A 12793-nucleotide genomic window follows, 5' to 3' on the forward strand; every position below is an offset into this window, starting at 1 on the left:
AGAGGGAGGAGGTGGAGGGGTGGTCCGGTGGAGGGATGTGAGAAGAGATGGTGGGCCCTTTTAGGTCTGGGACTGAGACTCCTTTTGGTTTAAGCTTTTTTTTATTCTTTTTCCCTTCTTTTTTTCCTTCTTGGTGTAAGAGTGTCACTGGGACATTTGCATCGGTTTGATCCTTTACTTGGGGATCTATTTTGGGTACAGACTAAGGTTGGTATTGTGTACTTGGATACCACACTTTTTTTCATTTTTGTTTGTAATTGATGAGGTAGATTGGTTTACATTGCAAATTTGCAACGCATCTTTTCAGGAAATACAAGTAGTTAAGCAACAGCAGAAGTATTTCGTTAGAACAATTTGGATGTCAATTAGATCAAACAATGTGCAATTAGTAGATTATAACTTGAAAAGGGGTTCTTTTTGTAGAGAATTAGTTGCTAGTTTTTTTTTCTAGAAAGAATTAGTTACTAGTTTAATTAGCTGACGAAATGAGCAAAGGTATAGATTCACTCAACCGACAGATACACCTTGGCCTCATGATCTTACTGTCGCCACTCGTACCTTTCCACAAACCACTTTTCCCACCGGGTTCATTTTAAATCCCATCACTCTCAACCCTATTCAACAAAACCCATGGCTGACCATGTTACTTTGTACCAGCTGCTACAAAACAAACCTAACCAGCAGCAGAAAAGTTACTGGAACCTTCAATTAAAAGTAAGTTAATTCCGACGCAATTGCAAGGACGAAGGAACCATGCACGCATCAGTCCAGTCCAGGCAGCACTGTCAGTCGCTGGCTCTGCACGAAGCTTCAGCTCGCGGCAAAGCTGAATCGATCGGCCTCGGAACCCGCGAGGGGAGCCGGATCTCCTGCTCGTCCATCAAGGACGAAACCGAGCTGTCCGAGGGCTGGTTAGTTACTGCTTAGGTTAATTAATCACTTGGAATTATTTATCGTTCGTTCTTGCTGCTACTGTCACCGCTGTTGCGACGCCGACAGATGGGCAGGCAGATCTGGACGTTTGCTCCCAGGGGCGGGTCCAACTCAATTCAAGGGTATTCAGTTGAATACCCATTATTTTGGTAAGAAAAATTTATACATATAGTATATAACATGTGTATATATTCAAAAATCGAAAAATCAACCTCCTTCTCTCCTTCGGCCCAAAAATGATACTATCCCACCTTCCCTTACCCCTAACCGACGGCCCAATGGCCCAATTCTACCCCACGATCAACTCGAGCGCTCCCAGCGCAGTGCGCGGCCGGTGGAGTCCGAGCAACTCCAGCACGTCCACGCACTAGGCCCCACCACCACCAGGGCTCCGCGCCTCCGCGGTGGGTGGCAGGCTGGCAGCAGCCGAGTGTGGAGAGCTTCATGGCGCACGCGTGCGCAGCCAGCAAGGGATTCACACCTCTGTGGGCCGGCGGCAGCAAAGCAGCACGCGCTAGGCTCGCAGGGGCTACGCACCTCCGCGGGGCTAGCGGCAGCCGAGCAGCGAGCGCGCGCTAGGCCCGTGGGGGCTCTGCAGCTCCGCGGTGGTCGGCGGCACCAAAGCCACGAGCTGCGAGTGAGCCAGGCAGCCAGCATGATAATTCAAGTGGTTCTCTTTCTCTTATTATTAAGTAGCTTATTAGTCAGTTCTTCATGATTGTGGTCCACCTTGGTTGCAAGTTTTTTGTTTGGTTTTCTAGTAGTTTTGCAAGGCAGGGGCGAAGCTAGATCACGAGAGCACCGGGGTCTTATGTAGAAGAGGATGGGGTCATTAACAGCTAGCTACAGTAATTTGCACTGATTTCCTCAAAATTTGTGGGGGTCGGCGGACCCCGATAACAAGCCGTAGCTCCGCCACTGTTGCAAGGGCAGTAGCCAGGGTTATCTTCATGAAAAGAAAACAAAAGAAATGATTAATAAGATTTGCTCTTCTTCATTTCTTCCTTTTTATGTTTGTTGTCATTGTAAAATTTAGATAAGATTTTCGACTCGTTTATTGGTCAACACAGCAGAAGAAAAAACTTTCTGGATATAATTGGTAGTAGTTTCATATATTATATAATTACTCAATTTGAACTATTCGATGCTATAATAAATTATGCAGGCTAATATTTTTTTAGTGGATACCGGCCAAAAATAAAGGTTTAGGTTGCAAAAAAAAACTTTTACCCATTGAGATTTTGAATACCCATGTTCAAAATTCTGGGCCCGCCCCTGTTTGCTCCCCAGTGGGAACCCATGCAGCCAGCCATGGCTTCTTGGCTTGGATGCATGGGACCAGGGAGTGGTGGCCTGCAGCTGCAGCACGTGAGATGGAGACACGATGACACAAAAAGTTTATTCCCACTAGTTAAACTCTCGAGGCTGAGGATGAATTTGATTATTAGTGGAAACATGAATCGCAATGATCGGCTTATACTAAGCAAACAGTGCTGCCTGTGTTCGACTGCATGTTCATCGTCAGCTCAGGGTTGAGTCAGGAAGTTCCATGGAGAGCTGCAGCCAGGGATTCGGGTAGTTTTTATGAGTGTGCGAGGACAAGGTCACAAGGACCATCTGGTTGGTATTGGAAGTACCAGTCATTATTCCAGGGTAGATTGGAAGTACCAGTATCTCATCAAAGAAGGCCAGGTTACTTTGCAGTGTGGTTCAGGCTAACCTTTCTGTAGGCGTAGGCCATCATCCCATCTCTTATGGATCGGAGCTGAACAGAGAAGATCCGTAAAAAATAGTGGCGATTTGTCTTAGCTGTGAGTTCATTCAAACCGCTGTATGTCCTTCACTGTCCTTTGCACGCTCCATGGCATCATCATCCATCACGCATCACATTCGCAACACACGTCATGTCATCAGCCGATCGGACCAGCAGACAGACAGCGGACGGTTTCAGAGCAGCTTTCAGCAGGTGCCTTGCCAAAACGGGCCAAGAAGAACAAGAATCCTATGCATGCAACGACAGCCGCTTTCAGCTTTCGACGAATCCTATGCACCGGGAACCTGCCGGTGCGCAGGCAGGACGACACGTTGCTGGTGCCAAAGCGAGCACCTCCGGGCTCCGGTACGACTCAACCGCTGGCCCGGGCTCCGGTCGCGACGCAGGGATAGTCAACTCTGACAGCCAATTAGGCTTTAATCATTGTTAGATTACGATTTAAGCCCAGGAAAGCCCAGCAACGCCGCACCGTACGAGCTCGAATTAAGCCCAGCGAGAAAAGCCACTTTGGCCATGATCCCTCCGCCGGCAAACTCGACGAACAGAAAAAGACTTTTCTTGATGCACATTGCAAGACCTAGGAAACTAGGGTCTGGCGACTCCGACGGCAATTCATCGCCGGCGGAGGATCTTGACACCTTGACCTCTGAATGCTATCCCCTTCCTGCCTCCTGTTCGGGCTGATAAAGGGACTGATCTGATCGGTTTTCCAGCCTTGGCAGGGTGACAGTTAGGATTGCGCTTCCGAGGATGGGTGGAACCATGGCAGCGGAATCGTCGAAATCGCTGGGGAAGAAGGAAATCTCGCCAAGGGACAGGAAGAAGCAGGAAAAGCAAGTTGACGATGACAAGAAAAAGAAATTGGCGGACTCCGCGAAGGAAGACCGCCAGGTGCAATGAGTTGCATCACGTGGAACTGTCGTGGCTTAGGCAACGCGGCGACAGTGAAGGAGCTTCGCGAAATTGCGAAAAAGTTTGCCCCTACCGTGCTATGTGTCGTTGAAACCCAAGTAAATAAAGCACGGGTGGAAGGTTTGAAAGGTACTTTAGACTATGATAATGCTTTTGCTGTTAGCTACTCAGGTCGCAGTGAAGGGCTTGGCTTGTACTGGAACAAGAATACTAAGGTAGAAATTTTACCGTTTTTTCAGTATCACATTGATTCAATTATTTCTGAAAACGGGGGTGAGCCATGGAGATTTACATGTGTTTATGGCGAAGCTCAAATTGCTGAACGCCACAAAACATGGGATATGTTGAAGTTTATTAAAGCTTCATCGCCACTACCATGGGTCTGCATGGGTGACTTCAATGAAGTGTTGCATAGATCCGAACATGATGGAGTTCAAGAGAGGAGTCACGCTCAGATTGCTGGTTTTAGAGAGATGGTGGATGTCTGTGGTCTCTATGACCTAGGCTTTGAAGGACGCAACTGGACTTTTGAGAAAAAAGTTGCGGGAGGTTCCTACTATCAAGTTCGGCTTCATCGTGCCCTGACAACAACTGACTGGTGTACGAGATTTCCGATGGCGAGAGTAACCCATCTTACTGCTGCAGCGTCCGACCATGATCCTATCATGCTAAGATGGCAGCAGGTTTCAGGTCGTAAGGGGAGAAAGAAGAAGAAAATGTTCAGGTACGAGATGATATGGGAAGCCCATGATCAATTCTTTTCCATGCTTGCGAGGACTTGGCTCGATGCGGGGGAAGCCCGTACTGTGAAGGAGCTGCAGGAAAAACTGGCATCGGTATCTGGCAGTCTCAGTGAGTGGAGCGTCAATTCTTTTGGCAATGTTAGACGGGAACTGAAGAACCTATATGCGGAACTAGAGCAGCTACGTGCGGACACCATGCGTGTTGGCCCATCGCATGCAGAAATCAAGGTATAGGAGAGGATAGTTGAATTAAATCATCGGGAGAAAATTATGTGGAAACAACATTCCCGAATTATGTGGCTGGCTGAAGGTGACAAAAACACACGGTTTTCCATCTCCGTGCAAGCTAGAGGAGGAGGAGAAATCAAATTATAAAACTCAGGAGGCCCGACGGCGAGATCACAGAAAATGAAGTGGAGATGGGCGCTCTAGTGTCGGCTTTCTATAAGGATCTCTATACGTCTGAAGGGATAGAGGACATGGAAAGTGTGCTGTCAACAGTGCCGGCCAAGGTCACAGTAGCCATGAACGAGCAGCTGATGAAGCCTTTTGAGAAGGAGGAAGTAAAGACAGCTCTTTTCCAGATGTCTCCTACTAAGGCGCCGGGTCCGGATGGGCTACCGGCACACTTCTTCCAACGCAATTGGGAGCTGTGCGGTGGTGAGATATCAGAAGTTGTACTTTGGGTTCTAAAGGGAGAGGATGACCCAGCAGTAATTAACAACACATGCATCGTTTTGATCCCGAAGGTTGACAGTCCAGAGGAGCTTGGCCAGTTTAGGCCTATAAGCCTGTGTAATGTGATTTACAAGATTGCGTCGAAAGTGATGGCCAACAGACTTAAACTCATCTTGTCGGAGATTATATCTGAGGAACAGTCTGCCTTTGTGCCAGGACGTCTGATTACAGACAACATAATTACAGCTTATGAGTGTATGCACTTTATGAAACAAAAGAAAGCTCGGGACAATCGTTTTTGTGCTCTTAAGCTGGATATGAAGAAGGCGTATGATCGTGTGGAGTGGAGTTACTTGAAAGCTATTATGCTCAAGCTAGATTTTCATCGGCTTTGGGTGGACAGGATCATGCATTTGGTTTCTACGGTCTCTGTCAGAACCCTGTAATAGGGATACCCGCTTCTACTGCAGTAAGCCAGGACTCCCGTAGTCATCTATGACTGCGCCTTAAGGGGCGGAGCAGCCGGGCCCCCACGGGTCAAGCTCCTACCTCACTGGGCCAACGGCCCCGGACCTGCTCCCCGCTCTGGGACGGGTCCGGTGACGCCACGTGTCCCTGAGGAGGGGAAGCTCCGAGCCAACTGCAGAGGGCCCGGACCCCCAAAGGGGTCCGGTACCTCCCCGCGTCTGTCCGGACCTCTCGCGCGCGTAGAACCAGCATACCGCCGGGGGGGTCCGGAGGCTCCACGTGTCCCGCAGGCGCGAGCGCGGGCGCGGGTCTTCCGCTGGAAGACTCGCCCACCTACCGCATTCAATGAGGGTGGTTGAGGCGTGTACTGCCGCCGCGGCACGCGAAGCAGCCTTTGTCAGGTCTCACTGTAGACCGCGTATTACCGAGGTACACAGTGCAGCCGCATCCGCGCAGAGCCCGTCTGCCGCATTAAATGGATACCACAGCACGGCACTTTTCCATCATGCCGCCTACACCGCAAGCTACACGGCCCATTCAGCTACGCTGCAGGCGACGCCGCAAGCGACGCCGCAAGCTACGCCTGGCGCCGTTTCAACAAGACAGCGCATGGGTATGCTGGACGGAGGATTCCCGCGGGCAGGCAAGAAAATCCAGGAATGAGATCTCCTCCGCCTGCAACGCCATAATGTATGAGCAGTACGTTATTTTATACTACATCGTTGGGCCCAACTGTCGGGGACCCAGCGACCATGTACGCGCCTCCCTTGAGATATAAAAGGGAGGCGCTCGCTGTACACAACAAGCTCTCTCAAGCACACACAGACTCACGCTGGACTCAGCTCCAGAGGCCCTCTCAGACTCTCTTGAGACTAAGCCAATACAACACACAGTGGACGTAGGGTATTACGCTCCGGCGGCCCGAACCACTATAAACCAGCTGTGTTCATCGTGTTTCTTCCAGCGAGATCGAACTAGTCCTAGCTAACCCCCGAGTACTCACCCTCTGGGCTTAGGCGGATGCATTCCGCCACCCGGCTGTGGTTTGCCACACCACGACAGTCTCATTTTCAATCTTGTTCAATGGTGACCGGCAAGTGAGTTTTATGTCTTCAAGGGTGATCCGGCAAGGTGATCCAATCTCACCCTATTTGTTCTTGTTAGCAGCAGAGGGCCTTTCGTGCCTGTTAAATTCAAAGATTCAGTCATCAGTTCTCAGTGGAATTAAAGTGGCCTCGTCAGCTCCGGTTGTAAGCCACTTACTCTTCGCAGATGATAGCCTGCTGTTCTTCAAGACAAATAGAGAGAGTGCTGAGGCAAAAAAAAAAGGCGTTGAACAATTACTGTCGCGCCTCTGGCCAGCAGGTAAATATGGACAAATCATCAATTCACTTTGCTAAAGGTGTTGGTGCCAGCATACGGGAGGAGATCAAGGTTCAGTTGGATGTCCATAAATTAGTGAAAAGTATCTCGGCATGCCAACTGATGTTGGCACATCTTCGAATGGAGCATTCAAATATCTCAAAGACCGGGTCTGAAAACGGGTGCAAGATTGGCTAGAACAAGCACTTTCAACCGGGGGTAAGGAGGTCTTGATCAAGGCTGTGGCTCAGGCGATCCCAACGTATTCGATATCATGCTTTCGACTGCCCAGGGGATTGTGTAAACATATTGACGGGCTCCTCCGAAGTTTCTGGTGAGGTAGCAAGGAGGGAAAGAGAAGAACCTGCTGAGTAGGTTGGGAGGACATGACGAAACCGAAGTACATGGGGGGGGGCTTGCTTTTCGTGACATTGAGCTATTCAATTTGGCTTTACTCGCGAGGCAAGCCTGGAGAATATTACAAGAGCCGTCGTCATTGAGTGCATGGGTCCTTAAAGTTGTGCACTTCCCTGATGGCGACTTCTTGGAAGCTCAGATTGGTACATCACCATCTAGAATTTGGAGGGCGATTGTTGATGGTGAAGATGTGTTGTGCCAAGGATTAATTCGTCGCATTGGGACTGGTGAAGCAATTGACATTTGGGCGATGAACTGGATCCCAAGAGATGGGCTTGTGAGACCTATTTCAAGGTTATAAGGAAACAACATGAGAATGGTGAGTGATCTTATTGATAACTCGACTGGATGCTGGGATATGCAGAGGCTGAAACAATCTTTTTTGACAATGGATTGGAAAGAAATTGCTAGTATTCCACTGAGTACCAGAAGACAAGTGGACTTTTGGGCATGGCACTACGAGAAGACGGATGTTTTCACCGTAAGATCAGCCTACCGGATGCTTGTGAGCAACCGGGAGAAGCGAACGGACTGGATCGAGCACAATCCAGGTAGATCAGACTGTTCAGCCGAGCGCAAGGAGTGGACAGATATTTGGCAAGTTCAAGTTCCGTCCAAGGTGCACCAATTCCTGTGGCTCCTCGCTCGGCAATCGATCCCAACAGGAGACGTTCGACATCAACGACACATGGCCCCAGACAGTAGGTGTGTTGTGTGTGGAGGACTGGACTCGTGGAAGCACTCCTTAATTGAGTGCCATCAGGCGAGGTGTGTATGGGCGCTGCAGAGTGAAGAGATAGTTGATTTCATTAGCTCTACACAGCAGCAAGATGCTCGAGGATGGCTTCATGAAGCGATGAATTCACTGAGCCATGATGTGCTAGTGAAGATGGTGGTCACAATGTGGGCGATCTGGTATGCTAAGCAGAAGATCATCCATGAGAATAATTACCAGAGCCCATTATCGACACATTGTTTTGTGGAAAGATTCTTGGCTGATCTGACCGAGAGCAAATCGGTGCAGAAAGAGTGGAAACCGGCCCAAGCCAAGCAACCTGGTTGGATTCCACCACCACCCGGGTTCGGAAAGATCAATGTTGATACGGCTCTCGCGAAGAACACAACCAAGTTCATGATGGTGGCTGTGGCTCGTGACGAGACTGGCAATTTTCTGGGAGCCTCGGCACTGGTGATGGAAGATATAACTGACCCGAAGATGGCAGAGGCGATGACATGCCATGAAGGGATGACGTTGGCTAGCGATCTGGTGCTCCAGAAATTCAAGCTGGCGTCGGATTGACTGAACGTGGTTCGGAATTTGCAAGGAACCGCAATGGGAGCTTATATACATATTATTCGCGAAATCAAGGCAAGAGCGGAGGATTTCACTGAAGTCGGATTTACTCATGAAGGTAGGGAAGCTAATGTAGATGCTCATAGACTAGTTAAAGGGTCGGTGCATGAGAGTTTTGGTAGACATGTGTGGTTTATCACTCCACCGAATTTATACTGCTGTAAACGCTCTTTAATATAAGTAGTATGTCTTTCCCTAAAAAAAGAAAAAGACTTTTTGTTAGAAATCTAGGCAATTTTCGGTATATTTTAATTCCAAATATTAATATCAATTTCATGATATAGATGAGTGATAATGTGTGTACAAGATATGTGCATGTGTTCATGTTATTCTCACTAATAAGCATGAACAAAGAATTAAACCAGAGTAGGTTTAGTAAGTACCCCAAGGCGGGACCAGTGCCGGAGGCACCGGTTGCGCCGTTACCAGCTGGAATAGACATGCTATTCGACTGGTCTTGCTCGAAGTAGCCGAACTATGTCGATGCAGGAAGATGTTCGCAGTGCAGTCCCACGAACGGTTACGCCGGGAAGTAGTCGAAGTAGCCGTCCCACGAACGGTCACGCCGGGAAGTAGACGAAGTAGTCGTTCGCACGAGCGGTTACGCCGGGAAGTAGACGAAGGAGTCGTTCAGGGAGCGAGCAGTCGCGTCAAGACGCTTCCCAAAAACCTAATTGCCCACGTCCCGTGCAGGACCTTCAGCGAGCAGAGGTTCCGGAGGCCCTGCTCTCGCTAGACCTGTGCGCGCAGTGCTAGCGGTGGGGAAGGCAGAAAGCAGCTGAGGGAGAAGGGAGAGGTCTCCTGAAGAGGAGTACCTGGATGAGTGCTTGAGATGAGTGAGGATGAGAGGAGAGGGTGCTGGTTTATATAGGCACGATATGCCTCAGGTTCAACGAACCTGGACGTGAGTGAGGATGAGAGGAGAGGGTGCTGGTTTATATAGGCACGATATGCCTCAGGTTCAACGAACCTGGACGTCATGAATGGCTTTGATGAGCGGCAGTTAATGTGCCTCAGGTTCAACGAACCTGGACGTCGTAAAGAGCCTTCAGTGTCCGGTCATTAGTGACGACATTAACCCTCTGTTTTAATACTCTTTACTGCAAAACATCCTTCTTATCTCAGCACATCACGTCGCACCGCACCGCACCGCCCGTCCGCCCGTCCGCGCCACGGCCCGGCCCGGCGAGGCGAGCGAGCGCGCGCGCGTGTGGTTCACCGTCCTCCTCTTACCGGTTTCACAAGTGGTGTACACGAAGTCCACCTTTTAAGTCGGTTGAGATCCTCTTCAATTCCCGGTACGGAATTAAGCATTGATTCCCTAGCATTAATAGTGGGATTTAAATTCTTTTATTGCTTTAGAATGAATGGGCCAAGCCCATTACTCCAACACTTTTCTTGCGAGAATATGTCAGAGTCGAGATCGAGGGAAGAAAAGGACCACGACCGTGTCGTACCCTCTCCCTCTCTTGTTATCCGTTTGCTGTTCGTTCGCCCGGCCGGCCCAACGAGAGAAAGCTCCACCAGTCGAGCCCCATCGCATCCGACGGCCGCGGCTAGGCCCCACCAAGTCCGGCCATCCCAGCCGTTCACGCCCGCGTTAAACAAGCGCCAAGCGGAGCACCGAGCCACCACCACCACCGGCACCACGAGTGAGTAGTGACGAGCCCCCGCCGCGCGCGGCAGCGGAGAATGACGGCCGTGGCTGCGCTCAAGCGCGCCGCGGCGGCGGCGGCCGGAGACCGATCCCCGTCGTCCTCCCCGCCGCAGGCGGCGTCCGCGGGGCCGCCGCCCGCGCCGCCGGAGCTGGCCATGGTGGCGTGCGCCGTGCAGCGGCTCGTGGCGCGGAACGACGCGGTGGCGGCGCCGGACGGAGGAGGGATGAGGGCGTTCCAGGCGCCCCGGGGCGCGCCGGCGCCGCGCATCGGCGTGGCCGACTACCTGGAGCGCATGCACCGCTACGCCGGGCTCGACCCCGAGTGCTACGTCGTCGCGTACGCCTACGTCGACATGGCCGCGCACCGCCGGCCCGCCGCCGCCGTCGCGTCCAGGAACGTCCACCGCCTGCTCCTCTCCTGCCTCCTCGTCGCCTCCAAGGTCCTTGACGACTTGTAAGTACCTTCGTTCATCATTTGCATCCATGATTCCATTTTCTTAATTACTATATATATATATATATATATATATATATATATATATATATATATATATATATATATATAAAGGAATCGCCTGAAAAAGAGGACCTTATACGAATTCCGTGCTATATATGGGGAGCACTAGTATTTCTTTCTATACAGTTTGCTATTTCTGTCCCTAAATTTTAGGCGATCTTGCTCCTGCAACAAACGAATTTCAAACCAGTTTATCATCCCGTCAAGAATGGCAAAGTGGAAGAACAGTAACGTCAGTACTTCGATAATGTCGTTATTCAAAACTCTAAAAAAATAATGTCGTTATTCGAGAAGGGCAGCCTGGCGGACCACCACTGCATTTAATCGACGATTTCACACTGCAGAAAAAATGGATAATATTTCGAGATTAAAACTGGGACTTCTCTTGTGCCAAGAAAAGAAATGTATCTGGATTTTCTCGATTAGTTCTTGTCATACTAATTTCCTGGCTGTTGTACTCTGACAATAACGACCAGACAAACATGTAGTCAAGTATTTTGTTTCTGAACGAACTGTCAAGTCTTTGCAAAGCACGGTAGCAGCCTCATGATAGCTGCTTTCCAGACACAAAAGTTCAGAAAAGTGATGTAATATTACTGTTTGCATACTGTACTGTATGTATTTGCAAAGCATCCATGAGACGTCAAACCTTTTTCACTACTGATCTGTGCCATGGTTTCTCGCTCCGCGCGCGCACCGCAGCCACCACAGCAACGCCTTCTTCGCGCGCGTGGGCGGCGTGAGCAACGCGGAGATGAACAAGCTGGAGCTGGAGCTCCTGGGCGTGCTGGACTTCCCCGTCGCGGTCGACCACCGCACCTACGACAGGTACCGCGAGCACCTGGAGAAGGAGATGCGCAGGGACCACCACGCCGGCCGCCTCTGCCTGCCCGGCGCGCTGCCCAAGCCGACGTGGGCGGCCGCCGCGCCCACCGCCATCAAGCCCCTGCCGCCGCTGGCGGAGGAGGACCCGGCCGAGATTGCCGACGGCGACGGCGAGGAGCACGGCCGGAAGCCGCCGCCGAACAGCGTTCGTGCCGCCGGCGAAGGGCACGGCCGGAAGCTGCCGAACGGCGTGGCGCCCGGGGCCAAGACCCTTCGGGACCTGTGCGCCTTGGATTACTACTAGTAGTAGCAGCTGCAAATTCAGAGCGTGTTATCAGTCGAACGTTTGTGTATAGATCTGCAGAATTGTTACGGATGATCGGACGTGCCAATGCCATACATGTACGGTTCTGTGAGTTACAACCGTGTCACTTTGTTCTCCGTCAGGCGACTGGCGAGCGCACTGAGCAGCGAGCTCGATCGCGCCATCTCACCGACCGCACGGCAGCAGACCGGTAGCCAAGCCAGCCAACACACTCGACCCAAAAGGGTACTAGTGAAGTGAAGACCCCGGGTTAGGTAAGTTGGTTGGAGGTTGTGGCGCCAAAACTCTGACGAGAGAAGTCACACTCACACGCCCTGCACACCGGTCCAAGGCAGACGCAAGCATTGAAGCATGCTCGATCGGACGCCCCCGCGAGGAAAAGGGCTTCTCGTCGGGTAGAGCCGTAGAGGTCTCGGAAAGCTGGCGCAGAAGAGGTCGAAGCCGGGCCAAAGCGCCACCGAAAGAGGGAAGGAAAGGGGGGGACGAGCACAGAGGACGGACGACGTTGATGCAGCGGCTCCGGAAAATGGCGAAACGGCTGGTGTTGCCTTTCCGTTCCATTTTGGCGTGGACGGCATCGAGGACATATTGCACCGACGCCCCCGGAGACTTGGCTTATTCGGTCTGAGTTTGGTGCTTGGGGGTCTCCACTCTCCATTTCTCGAGGGATCAAATAAACCGCGAACATTTGCTAATGGTCAGATGTTTTTCTTCACAGTGTTTATAGATACAAAATAATGAAAATGTATCATATTAGGTAGTATTGATTTTAACATATCGTAATATGGTAGAATTAGAGGTTATGATTAACATGTACCCTAAATGAAA

The 12793-nt window shown here is 50.8% G+C and overlaps 1 protein-coding gene across 1 annotated transcript; it reads left to right on the forward strand.

Annotated features, from left to right (window-relative positions):
* Positions 1-10269: 10269 nt before the first annotated feature.
* LOC120641868 (cyclin-P1-1-like) lies at positions 10270-12060 on the forward strand. Its single transcript, XM_039918175.1, has 2 exons — positions 10270-10752; positions 11518-12060. The coding sequence occupies exons 1-2, from the start codon at positions 10334-10336 to the stop codon at positions 11942-11944; spliced, it is 846 nt and encodes a 281-aa protein (XP_039774109.1). The 5' UTR covers positions 10270-10333; the 3' UTR covers positions 11945-12060.
* The last annotated feature ends 733 nt before the right edge of the window (positions 12061-12793 follow it).

Source organism: Panicum virgatum, chromosome 7K (genome assembly GCF_016808335.1).
Source record: "Panicum virgatum strain AP13 chromosome 7K, P.virgatum_v5, whole genome shotgun sequence".
NCBI lineage: Eukaryota > Viridiplantae > Streptophyta > Magnoliopsida > Poales > Poaceae > Panicum > Panicum virgatum.

Bases quoted from the DNA above. Each gene is read 5' to 3' on its own strand.
- LOC120641868 (XM_039918175.1), top strand. From the start codon at position 10,334: ATGACGGCCGTGGCTGCGCTCAAGCGCGCCGCGGCGGCGGCGGCCGGA. The intron at 10,753-11,517 runs GTAAGTACCTTC...CGCGCACCGCAG, and splicing joins TCCAAGGTCCTTGACGACTT to CCACCACAGCAACGCCTTCT.